The following is a 12,543-nucleotide window of genomic DNA, read 5'->3' as shown; positions in this document are numbered from 1 at the left end:
TGCCATGGGGCATCTTGCAGGAAGGGGTTCTGCTGCGGTGGCCAGCCCCCCGTTCACGCAGTTCTGCTCTTCCACAGCCTCCCCTCATCGGAGACCAGTTCCCTGCCTGTTTTCTTGGTGCTGGAGCAGGATTAGGCCCCTGCCACCCCCCAGAGCTCATGCACGACCCCAAAGGGCAGTCCCCCCCAGCCCCAGGGTCTGATCCTGCTCCCCGCTTCACTGCGGGCTGAGTCAGAGCGGAGCTCCGGCACTGCCTTCCACCTTGATTTTTATAGCTGCAATTAATTGCAGGAGCGGAGGGTTGGAGCGGGGCTCAGCTCCGACCCCCCTGGGATGGGGAATGGACTTCCCACCCGTGCCGTGCCACTGGGCAGGTCTGGCAGCACCCCTGGCAGTGGGGAGGTGGGAAGAGAGAAAAGGGTTTGCACCCCCTTGGTCATGCCATTGGTGCCATGGCCTGTGGCACACTTGGCGCTCAGCCCTGGGCAGGATCGGGCCCCTTCCCATCACAGAGGCAGCTCCAAGCTGCTGCCCGAACCTGGGGTTGGGCCGTGCATCCACACCTGGAGCAGGACAGAGGCTTTTCCTCCTCGGAGCGCAGCAGCCGAGCTCACCCTGCACCCCGAGCAGCACCTTCATCCCCCCACCTTTTAATTAAAACACTTGATGAACTATATAATGAGAGCGCAGCATCCCTGCGGGCTCGCCAGCGAGCTGCCTGTGCTGAAGGTGAGGTCCCAGCACGGGGGACATGCATCATGCCCCCGTCCCCTCCCCAGTGCCTGCCCCGTTTCTGTACCTCAACTGCATCCCGCAGCTCACGCGGGAGCACTGGAGCACTTGCCAGGCCAGGAGCTTGCTGCTCTAAATTGATAATTGCCAGGTTTTAATTACTTGGTGGCCAAATGACCTTTTGCATCTGCCAGCGAGGACGTGAAACACCTCCCTGAGTGGGAGCAGACGTGCAGCGGGGGACGGGAGGCGGCTGCCATGGGCACTGGCTTCGCCCGGACCCACGGGTGATGGGAACAAGGCCAGGGGACGGTGCGCTGGAGGCTGAGCACGGGGAGCCACGGACCTCCCATGTCCCCAGTGCTCCCCTCCTGTTGCGGGCAGGACACCGAGGAGCAAAGGGCTGGATTCAGAGCCTGTTGTGCAGCATGGGGAAAGGCGAGTGCGGCTGGAGATGCCTGGGTGAAAACAAGACCAAGGTGTCTTGGGGCAGGGGCCCTTCCCCGGCCCCGAGGCGAGCCGGGTACCTCTAGCCATGGCTGACCTTGCCCTGGGATGGAGCACCCCCGGGGCAGAGCCGGTCCCTGGGGCCCCGGCACGGTGCAGCACCCCCAGGGCAGAGCCAGTCCCTGGGGCCCCGGCACGGTGCAGCACCCCCGGGGCAGAGCCAGTCCCTGGGGCCCCGGCACGGTGCAGCATCCCCGGGGCAGAGCCCGTCCCTGGGGCCCTGGCACGGTGCAGCACCCCCAGGGCAGAGCCGGTCCCTGGGGCCCCGGCACGGTGCAGCGTCCCCAGGGCAGAGCCGGTCCCTGGGACCCCGGCACAGTGCAGCATCCCTGGGGCAGAGCCAGCACTCTGGGCTCCAGCCCGGCGTGGGATGCAGCAGGCTGCCTTGCACATGTAGGGTCCCTGCTGCCCCTTTGCTCTCCCGAGCTGCCCCCAGAGCAGCCTCATCCCTCCTCTTTCCCTTTTCTTCTAGAAATAAAACCAGCCTTTAATAAAGCAAATCCTCTGCTGCTGCCGGCAGCTCCCCGCACCGCAGCTCGGCAGAGGCCGGGGCCAGCCACAGCCCCCGAGAGCAGCCCATGAACCGGGCAGAGCCCCTGCCTGCCCTGCGCCGCCTGCACCTCGCTCCGCATGCTCCTGCCCGCTGCCAGCCTTTGCCTCTCCCTCCCGCGGAAAGGAGCCCTTCTCCTGGCGATAATTACTGCAAAGTTCAGTGCCGAGAGAGACAGGGGGAGGGATGTATTAAAATGCATGTGCACAGCTTGGGCCTTGCAGCAGATGTTGGCATAATTAGAGAGGAAAAAATTATGAAATTAATTTGTGGTTCAATGTAAATTTTGGCGTTGGGGGGAAAGCGCGGTCCCGCTCGCCCCCCGCGCGCTGCCGCCGGCGCACGCTCCCTCGCTCGCGCACCAGCACCCACCAGCTGCTGCTGGGACCGTGCCGTGGGGAGTCTGGGGGAGCACCGAGCCCGGCGAGGGGGACGGGGTGACGAGTGATGCCTGGCCTTAGTGATGCTGGCATTTGGCAGCGCTGCCTCCGGGCTCCATCACATCAGGGGCACGGAGAGATGGGCCACCAGCCTGGGGAGATGGGCCACCAGCCCAGGGAGATGGGCCACCAGTCTCTGTAAATAAGGATGCAAAAAGAGGAGATTTGGGGAGAAAAAGTAAAAAGCAGAGTCCAGCGATGGCCGTGGTTGGTATTTCTGTTGGCTCCCACAAATACGCATTCGCTAATACGCTCGATGGCATGATCGGCCTGGGGGGCCCTTCCCCTTAGTGGGGACAGGGCTGAGCCGTGCGAGGACCGTCCTCATACACATGCTGGTGGCATTCCCAGAGCCGCGCTAGAGCAGGGCGTCAGGAGCAGCCAGACAAAGCTTCACTTTCCCCCCTCGGCTTTTCACATCTCCTCTTCCTTTGGGAGCCGGAGAAGAATTAATATCCGCCGCTTCCCCCTGTCCACCCTCGGTCCCTGGGGAGGGGGCGCAGGCTCAGGTTAATGCGCCCATTGATCGACAGCATCCTCCAGTTACGGTTGCTCTGCGCCGCAATGCACCGTTGCCTATTTTGCCGTTCCCGGTGCGTGATGGATGGCCTGTCTCGGGGCGGGCACGACCCCGCCACCGCCGCCCGGGAAATCGGGGTCAGCTCGGGGGCCACGGCTGCGCTCGGCTGGGCGGCGCGGGGAGACGGAGGGTTCTTGCATCCCTTGCAATCCCTTGCATCCCCACCGCTTGCAGTTTGCATTTATTTGCGAGAGTTGGGGGGGTTCCCCGAATTTGCACTTCTGAAAGAGAGGGAGGGGCTGCAGGACTCCCAAAGGTGGGGTTGAGCCGGCCCTGGGGCTCGGGGAAGCTGCTGCCCAACTGAGAACCCCCAAAAGCTCAATGTGCCCCCAAAGCACGGCCCCAAGCCGGAGTGGAGAGCAAGAGCAAGCCGCAGCCCCCAGCACAGCCCCGAGCACCGCCGGGGAGCCCGGTGCTTGCACCCGCCCCTGCCCTCCCCGGCTCTGCGGTGCCAGCTTCCCTGGGTGGCCTAAAGCACCGGGACCCCGGGGAGGGGTGCGGGCAGCCCCCGCGGGTGCCAGGTCCTGGCTGTGGCCACCCTGTCCCTTCCCTCCTCTTCTTCAGCTGCTTCTCCAGGTCTGGCACCGTGGCCTGGGAGTCATTCCCACATCCCAATTAATCAGTGCAACGAGGGGAGATGCATCCTTACGACTTAACCGAGCGACGCTGCTGGTGTTGACACGCTGGGCATGGTGGGGGTGAGCGAAGGGGGAGTCTCCATGGCCCCTGCACTTGGAGTGCTGGGCAGCGTGGGGATGCTCTGGGCATCACTGATGGGGAGAAGCAGGGTGGGGAGAGCCCGGCAGTGACCCCCCCGCATCCCCTTGGCCTCCTCCCGCCGCGCTGAGCCGAGCGGGCGCGACAGCCGGGCACGGGCACCGCAGGCATGGGCTCGTCCTGGTGCCCGCGTGCTCCTGGTGTGACTCCATCTGGCCCCATCTGCTCCCACCCGGGCTCGGCGGGACCAAATGTGGGTCGCGGCGAGCACGGGTGACACACCGTGGTGCGGCTGGGGAGCAGCTGATCCCCCTGGGCGGCGCGTCCCTGCGCCGCAGGCCGGGATTACCCAGCTGCTGCCGAGCTGGCACAGGGACCGTCTCCTCCAAAAGGTTCCCTTCCAGGGGATTACGGATAATGCATGTGGAGCAGCACTCGCTCATCCAGGTTTGTGATTTATCTGAAAATCAAATTCCAGTAATCTCGCCTGCCATCTGGCCCCCGTGGACACGCAGCCGGCCCCGGCCCCGGGCGGGAGGCAGCCGGGAGGGTCGGGGTGTGGGTCTCCACATCCCTCCCCGAGCATTGTCCCCGAGTTGCCCTGGGGAGGGCAGAGCAGGCTGCGGGGTCCCTGGGGGTGGCATGGGGCACCCTGGGCAGAAGATGCCCCGGGGAGCCTTTTTGGAAAGGCGAGGGGTGCACATGTGCCAGGATGCGGGCAGGATCCGGAGAGCTCGGCCCCTTGCAGGGATGCTCCGATGTCCCTGTGTCCCCACACGCTCATGGATGCCAGGATGCGGGCAGGATCCGGAGAGCTCGGCCCCTTGCAGGGATGCTCCGATGTCCCTGTGTCCCCACACGCTCATGGATGCCAGGATGCGGGCAGGATCCGGAGAGCTCAGCCCCTTGCAGAGGTGTGGGCAGGAGGAGGTGGGGACCCCAGGGCTCTCCAGGGTCTGCCCTGCCCAGGGGACATGCTGGCAGCAGGGACGTCCCAGGCCCCAGCGGGGAAGGCAGAAGGCAGGATCCGTCCTCTCCACTGGCAGGGAGGCCGCAGGCTGCAGAGCAGCCCGGAGGGGGGCCGGGGCCCCGGTGCTCCCCTCCCCTCGTTCCCAGCTCATTAAGGCTCTCCCATTATTCTGACATTTGTGCGCGTCACGTACCGGGAAGAAGTAATTTACTTAGAAGAAATTAAAAGTTCATTTTAATTGAGCGCACACTGCAGTATGCAAATGCGGGGCGCATTATGTACACTGATGCAGAGACAAAGGCTGTAATCAGCTGTTAACCCTCTGCGAGCCGGCCCCACGCGCCGCGGCAGCGCCGACACCGCTCCGGCCACGGCAGAGCTCCCGTAGCCACACGCGGGGTGTTCCCCGGCCACGCGGTTCTGCAGCCTGGCAGCGTGCACGGGCGCAGGATGAACACCTCGTGCACCTCTCCGCCCCGTGCCAGCTCGGACGCAGGAGCCAGGCCGGGATGCCAGCAACGGAGGCTGTCCCCCAAAATGGCTGTGACGTGCTGGGATGGCTCCCAGCCAGCGAGATGGGGTGCACAGTCGGGGCAGGGGCTCTCCGGGGGGGGTGATTCAGCCTTTTTGGGGAGCCCGGATGAGATGGGGATGGAGGTGCAAAGCCCGGATGAGATGGGGATGCAGGTCCAAAGGCCAAGATATGGCTCGGCGCATCTGCGACCACCCTCAAATCCAGCGGCAGCTGGATTTGAGGGTGGTCGCAGATGCGCCGAGCCCACGGTATCTGCAGCATCCTGTTGCCCAGGAGTTCCTCAGCTGGGTTTTGGGGGTTTTTTTAGGCTTTTCTCCTTTTATTTTAAATTTTTTTTTTTTACTACCTGTCAGACCTGAGATTTTTTAATGGCGGCGCAAATGGAACCGGTTCGCAGATGTGAGATGACAGCCCGCCGCAGGAGACAGACAAATTACCTCCAACCTCGGCTCAGGACACCCACAGACTCCCAAACAAAGGGAGACAGTGGCAGGGGGGGGTGTTAGCGAGTTGTCGGTGCTCAGCGAGGCTGCCCACCCCAGCCCGTGGCTGCTCTCTGGGTGCATCATGTCTGCGGGCATCCCATGCACACCGATGCCATGAGCGACCCCCGTTGCAAAGGGCTGTTGGGAACGGTGCATGTGAGCATCCAACATCATATTGTGGGTGGGTGATGATAAAAAGCAAGGGGCATGTGGGAACAGAGCTGTCCCCTTGGAGGGGACACACCGAGGGCGAGAGGGTGCGCTTTGCATGGACCCAGGAGGGGTGATGCTGTTGGGCATCCCTGCGTCTGCCTGGGCTGCGCCTGGCACCGTGCCGGCTTTGCCAAGGACGGCAGGGACAGACCCAGGATGGGACCTTGGCCCCCTGTGGGGGGAGACAATGGCACTTTTCACCCCAGGGCCACATGGGGAGGAGGGCTGGGGTGCACCTTGGAGCTTGCACCTCCGCCCCGGCCGCCCTTCGCCTGCCCTGTGCTCCCAGGAGCAGCCGGGGCTGCAGCCCCAGTGCCCCCAGTTGGCTCCCAGGAGCAAAGGCAGCCAGGGTGGTCCGGATGGCCGCGGTGCCGTCGGGAGGATTTAATTGCTGCCGCGTAACCTTTGCATCCCGTCCCACGTGCCGGCCGGGCGCCCGGCTCTGCAGCTCCAGATGGCACCCGGGAAAGAGTTAAGTCCGCTGTGATCAACAGCAAGAAGCAAGTGGTAAACAATTTTTCTCTCCCTCTGCTAAATTAATATGCAAATTTCCCCCCCCCGCCCCCCGCTCTTGCTTCGAAATTAGCGAGGTAGAATGCTTGGGCTAATTATGCATTCAAACGAGCAGGCTTCGTTAATGTGGCACTAAGAGGAGCCTGAAAATAATTGTGAGACGATGAAATTGAAATTGGAGCACGGCACTTCTAATGCATCTGGAGTCACTCTTGCGTGCCCCGGCAGATGTAACCTGGCAGTGACCGGCAGCCCCCGCCACCCTGCCCACGCCCGGGCACCCGTGCCCGCGGCACCCGCAGCACCCCACAGCACCCCACAGCGTTCTCCTCCCGCTTCTCCTCTCCTGCTCCAAAAAGAACTGGGTTACAAGATTTCCCAGCCCAGGGATGGAGGGGTGGGATGGCCCCGCACTGCGGAGCCGAGCCCTGTGCACCCAGAGCTCCCGGCTTGGGGTGGGGACAGGGCAGCCGCCCCGGAGCATCCCTGGGACATGGGGTCAGGGCTGATGGTGCCCCAGGAGAGCAGAGCAGCTCCCAGCGCAGCCCTCGGTGGGTCTGTGCAGGTCCCGCTGGGCGATGCTGCCGTCGGCCTCCCATGCTCCCACGGTCTGGAACGCAGCTGGGAGCACGCTTCTCCTCCCCAGGCCGAATCCTGGCCCCCGAGGCAGCCGGCAGGGCCTGAGCTTGTTTGGTAAAGCTCCGCGTGTACTGGTGTTTGGATGGATAAGCCTCCGGATGGATAAACCTCCTCCTTCACCTGGACACGCTCCCGGGGATGCTGAAACCTGACAGCTGCAGGGGGGTCCCAGGGGGGGTCCCGTCCCCAGCACCATGTCCCAGCAGTTTTGGTGCCCGGCAGTCGTTGGTGCCTCCCAGCAAGGACCAGACCAGCAGCACATCCACATCCGTCACATCGTGCGGCCCACGGCACGGCCAGGTATGAGCCCCCGCCCCAGGACCGTCCCACCACAGGGCTGGGTGGCACGGTGGCATCCGGGGCCAGGCTGGGGGCTGCTCTGTCCAGCGTGGCCCTCGTCTCCCGAGGAAGGCGGCACCCACGGAGCTAGGGATCTGCAGAGGCAAAAGTGGGAGAAAAGGCTGAGGGTGACAAGACAAATAGGGAGACGTTTTACGCTGGGAATGAACCGCTGGGGATGAGTGGCCGCGGGCTGCGATGGACACGCTGGCTGATGAGGGATTCACGGGGATTCATGGGGAAACCGGCTCGGGATGTCACCAGCCCCAGTCTCCGCTGGGCTAACTGCTCACCGCTGTCTGCGTGGGTTCAGCCACGCAAGGGCTAAGCCCAGTTCCTTGTGAGACCCAGCAGCACCGTGGCCACAGCGGGCTCTGCAGCCCTGACCCGGCAGCTGCAGCAGGACCAGCCGAACCGCCCCCCGCCCCCGTGCCAGGCAGCAGAGACGGATGTTGGCGTTAAATATTCATCAGAGGCGTGGATTTTACTGGAACTGTCCATTAAGAGGTAATGCACAATCTGCAGCGTGCTCCTGGTAGCCGGGGCACGCCGTGGCGGGCGGCCGGGCGGAAGGCGGCGAGGAAGGAAGACGGATGCTCCGGAGGAGGCTGCAGAGCCATAAGCCAGATGCACTGTCAGTAATCAGTGAGGATCTACAGACTTTAGGCGCTCGACCGCCAGGAATAAATAGAAGAAATAAATAGACAAGGAGATGAATAGCCCCCCAGAAAGGAGGGGAAGGAATAGGGGAGCGGCAGGGATGCAGACCCTGGAGGAGACGGTCCCTTGGAGCGGGGTGGGATGCAATGGCACGGTTTGGTCCAGAGGGATGCTGAGCATTCTGGAGGGATGTTGAGCACCCCAGAAGGATGCTGAGCACCCTGGAGCCATGTCGAGCACCCCGGAGGGTTGCTGAGTGTTCCTGAGGACACACCTCCGCAGAGGAGGCCGTCGGGCTCAGAGCAAGCAGCCTCCCCCGTCGTGTGCCCGGGCAAGGCTGGGGCGAGGGCAGCCCACGGGCTCTGGGACCTGCCGTGGCCGGCTCCGCTCTGCAGCGTGCCCCAGGGTCAGGGCTGGCACGCGGAGGAGGTTGTTTTCCCCCTCTCTCCGGTAATTTTTCCCTCTGACTATGATGCATAGCGGTGCTAATTCGGCACGTTGCCATTAATTCCAGCACAGCTGCCACGCTCTCCCTCAAGGCATTTCGCTAATACTCAGCTTCAGAGCCTCTCAGCAAATTAACATCATTTGTTCTGCAGAACATGTTTTATTTCTACACTACATGCATAGCTTATTACTCCGCCAGAAACTCGGGGTGTGTGGGGAGGCAGCGCTGGCGGGTACGGCCCTCCAGAGCAAGCCCTGCTCCCCGCCTTGCCATGCCTGTCCCCGGGCGGGCGCAGGGACAGCGCGGCACGGTCCCCTGTGCCACCTCGTGCTGCCGTGCCTGACCCGAGCTGGAGCTGCAGGTATTTTCTCCCGGCACTGGGATGCTCTGGTGCTGTCGGTGCAGCCCAGGCTGGTGATGTGAGGTGGGACGGCGGCAGCATGCTGGATCAGTCGCTGGCTGACATCTCCTGCATCCCCCCGGCCTGACACCACACCTCGGTGCAGAGGGATGCTCCCATGTTTATGGACACGTACGGGACCGTGGTGACAAGGGGTCCCGGGAGGCCAGAACTGGAGGGTCGGGCACTCAGCACCCGGAGCAGGGAGTCCCAGAGGTGCCTGTGGCAGAGATGTGTCCCCCGGTCCCAAGCTGGCACAGCAAACCTGCGCCCCAGCACCCTCCCGCTGCCCCCCACGGCCACCCCGTGCCCACCCTTCCTTCCTTGGGTTATTGCTCTGGTTGATTGATGGTTTAGTTAATGATCTCTGGGTGAGGGGGAGGAAGGGGCAGGCATGCTGGGCCCCTGCGGGCTTGCTGAGTGGGTGGCTGCGGGCAAAGGGACCCCGACTCCCAGCCACCCTGGCGGCAGGGCCAGGCTGGGGCTTGCAGGACATGACGCCGAAGGGCACCGGGACCCCCTGCGCCGACAGCGCCAGCGGGATGGCTCAGACCCTCTGGCAGCAACGTTGGGCCGGAGCAAAGCGTCTCCCACATGGCCCTTGGTGCTGAGCCCCCCGGGAGATGCTGGGGCCGCCGGTGGTGGGCGTGAGGCGGGCAGGGTGTCACGAGCCAGGCAGGGTGTCCTGCCCACCACCCAACAAACCACAGCCCCCGCCGGCGATAATTTCAGGTCTTTCGCTTTGATTAAGGTTATTTAAGCTTTTTACTGAAACATAAAACCTGATTGTTTGCATAAACAACCTAATTGGATTATAGTGCACAGCATCGTTAATGCTGTGGGCTGGCTGGGAGCCGGTGGCAGCACCGGCGCCGCGCTGGCAGACGGGGCCTCCGGCTCTGCTGCCCCCGGGGCGGTTTTGGCAGGGGGTGGGTGAGACGTCTCCGTGCTGGGGTGTGCACCCACCCTGAGCCACGGACGGACCCGGCCTCGGGGTGGGTGACGGCCACGCGGGGTCACCGGTGTCCCCAGCACGTGGCCCTGGCTGTGCCCTTGGTGATGCCTCGCCTGCAAGGTGAGAGGGGACGAAGCCCCCGCTCCGGCACCGCCTGCAGGAGGAGGAAGAGGAAGGAGGAGCGGCATGAAGGTCCCGAGCGGGAAGCGGGGGGCTGGGAGCCCCGGGCGGGCGGCTTTGCAGGAATGCTGCCTGCACAGCGTTTCCATGGCTGGGAGCTGCAGAAGGCTTTCATGGCAAAAGGCGGAGAGGCTCCATGAATATTTCATTAGGAAAGCAATGTGGTGTGCTGCAGAGAACATCTGGCTGGAGTCCCTGGAGAGCCCTGCCTTGTGCAGGAAGCAGGAACTGTGAAATACGGAGGAAAACAAGGGAGAGGGGGAGACAGGGGGAGCGTCCCGCGGCACGGGGAGCGTTCCTGCCCCCCCCGGCCCCACGACAGGCAGCATGGGGCAGGTGCGGGGCTTCATCCTCCCATGAACGGCGGCCCTGGGAGGTTTGCATGAGGCGGCAGGGCTGTGGCGGTGCCGCCTGGCTGCTGGAGGGACCTTTTCTGATCCTTCTCCATGGGACGTTTGGGGGACCTGGCTGCAGCATGGTCTGTCCCTCGCAAGCAGGGTGCTGTGTTTAATCCCAGTATCTGAGGCAGGAACGGGCAGAGCTGCTCCTCCAGCTTGGAGTTGCAATGCACAGGCTGGCTGTGGGGCGGCCAGGAGCTGACCAGCCCAGCCAGCGATGCCTGAGCCTGGGATGGGATGGGATGGGATGGCTCCTCTTGCCTCGCTTCACATCCCCCCCAGGGAGATGCCGATGTCCTCAAAGCTGGATGCTGCGGCGTCCCTGGGGCTGAGCCCCTGCCCCGGCTCCTGCAGGCGATGGGTGCTGGGGGCCGAGGACCCTGAGGGAGGTTTGTCCTCATGGTGTTGGTGCAGAGAGGACATCCCTGGGCACAGGGGTGCTGCTGGGCACAGCCTGGGTCCTTCAGGGGTGCAGAGCAGCAGGCAGGAGTCGGGGTGGTGCGGGGGCTCGGCATTGCCGACATCCGTTTCCCTTCAGTGACGGCTCCTTCCCCCGGTGCCAGCCAGGTTTGGCGCCTGGGGGCCCGGCCGGAGGCCTTTGCCTTCGCGTGGGCGCTGGTGGAGCTGCGAAGCCACGGCGCTCCCGGCGCACCAGCGTCCGCTGCTGGCTCCAACGTTGGTCCTGCACCACGGGGCAGGCAGCACGCTCACCGACCCGGACCAGCACGCGGCAGCATCGGTGCTGCCGGACAGAGGCTCTGCCCTGCACCCCTCAGCCCCCTCCCCAAAGCTTCCAACACCCACCCGTACCCCCAACCCCATGTGACACCCACCCGCAGCCCCAGCGCCTGCAGCCAGCACCCCATGGCCATGACCCCTGCGTTGCGCGGCTTGTGGCCACGGGACCATGAGCTTCCCGGCACCTCTCCCCGGTGCCCTTCAATCGTCCCCTTCCCTCCTCCTCCTCCCCAGCATGGTGGTGGGTGCAGAGGGCTCTCTGCCAACCTCTCCTTTCTCCCTTCTCGCCCGACCACCCCTCTCCCTCATCCCCAGGCTCGGCTGCACGATAGCCCCGGTTTGGGAGCAGGGGATGGTTCCCACGTGCCAGCCCTGCCAGCAGCAGGACTTCGGCTCACAACCTCCCGTTCCGCCGCGGCCGCCCCTGCCCGCCGCCCCGCGCAGCTCCCAGCACCGCCGCCGCCGGCAGACAAAGCCCAACCAGACAAAGCCGCAGCCTCCCTCGCCGGCCCCCGCCTGTGCGGCCAGGGGACGGCAAATCCCCTCTTGCAGCCACCGGCCGAGCCCGGCCGGCACCTGGAGCCCTCGCCTGCCCGTGCCAGGCAGCGATTGCAGGCAGCGAAGGGCTGGCAGCGCCGCAGGGCAGGCCACGGGCAGGAGAGCAGTGGGACGGCCGGGGAGGCCGCGGGCAGCCTGCACGGGGCTGAGCCGGCCGGGGTGCGCAGCCCCAGCAGCAGACACATGCACACGCAGCCTTTAAAATGAAGGCAAATACCTCTCTCCTCTCCGGCTCCACCGTCTGCTACTCGTCCTGCCTTGGCCACGCCGTGCCTCTGCCGCGCTGCCTGTCCTCCATGCGTCCCGCGCCGGGACGGGCTGCCAGACCCTCCTCTCTGCCGCCGGTGGGTTTTGGCCCCGCGCTGCCTGCTGGCGTTTTGGCAGCGGCAGCCTTGCCGCTCCAGCGATGGCATGTGTCCATTATTTTTTTTTTTTTTTTTTCCCCTCTCTCCCTTTCACAATCCGTCCTCCCCAGCCTTCTCCGCCAGTGCCTCCGGAGCCGCCTGCGGTGCCAGCTCGCAGGGAAATTGGCAGCGAGCGTGGCGCAGGGATCCTCCCGCAGCTGACGGAGCCCCGCCAGGCGCAGGCAGCCCTTCTGCCAGCCACCAGCCTTGGCATGGGGGGCCGGGGGGCCGCAGGGGGCTGCCGGCGCTTGGCAGCCCTTCTCCGGCACCGCGCGCCCCAGCCGCTGCCGCGGCTCTGCTGCCAAAAGCCAAACGGGGGGGAGGAAAAGGGGAAAACGGCAGAGAGGAGCTGGCTTCGCTGTGCCCGGTGGTGGGAGACCCGCCCGGGGCCCCTTCCCTTCGCCGCGGCCGGCTGGGTGATGTCCTCGTGCCTCGGCGGAGGGCGCGGGAGCCTGGCCGTGGTGCCGATGTCGTGCAGGGAGGCTCAGCCCTGTCTGTCCCCACTCGTGCCCCCAGCCCGGCCATGAGAGCCCATCCCGAGGATGGCAAGCGCCGACGCAGCCCGGCTCGGCGATGCTGCGT

The 12,543-nt window shown here is 64.8% G+C and overlaps 1 protein-coding gene across 2 annotated transcripts; it reads right to left on the bottom strand.

Moving 5' to 3' along the window:
• Positions 1–5,288: 5,288 nt before the first annotated feature.
• Positions 5,289–12,543, bottom strand: LOC143165543 (uncharacterized). 2 transcript variants are annotated; one of them, XR_012996270.1, is made up of 2 exons: positions 11,775–12,543; positions 5,289–7,315 (listed from the first exon to the last, which is right to left on the bottom strand). XR_012996270.1 is itself a non-coding variant. In XM_076349045.1 (2 exons), the coding sequence occupies exons 1-2, from the start codon at positions 11,968–11,970 to the stop codon at positions 10,210–10,212; spliced, it is 930 nt and encodes a 309-aa protein (XP_076205160.1). In that variant the 5' UTR covers positions 11,971–12,543; the 3' UTR covers positions 9,878–10,209. The 2 variants fall into 2 exon arrangements, 1 of the variants encoding a protein (XP_076205160.1); XM_076349045.1 differs by lacking the exon at positions 5,289–7,315 and adding an exon at positions 9,878–10,943.

The sequence above is a fragment of the Aptenodytes patagonicus genome, chromosome 11 (genome assembly GCF_965638725.1).
Source record: "Aptenodytes patagonicus chromosome 11, bAptPat1.pri.cur, whole genome shotgun sequence".
Classification (NCBI taxonomy): domain Eukaryota; kingdom Metazoa; phylum Chordata; class Aves; order Sphenisciformes; family Spheniscidae; genus Aptenodytes; species Aptenodytes patagonicus.
This window is presented reverse-complemented; position numbering and strand designations above follow the sequence as displayed.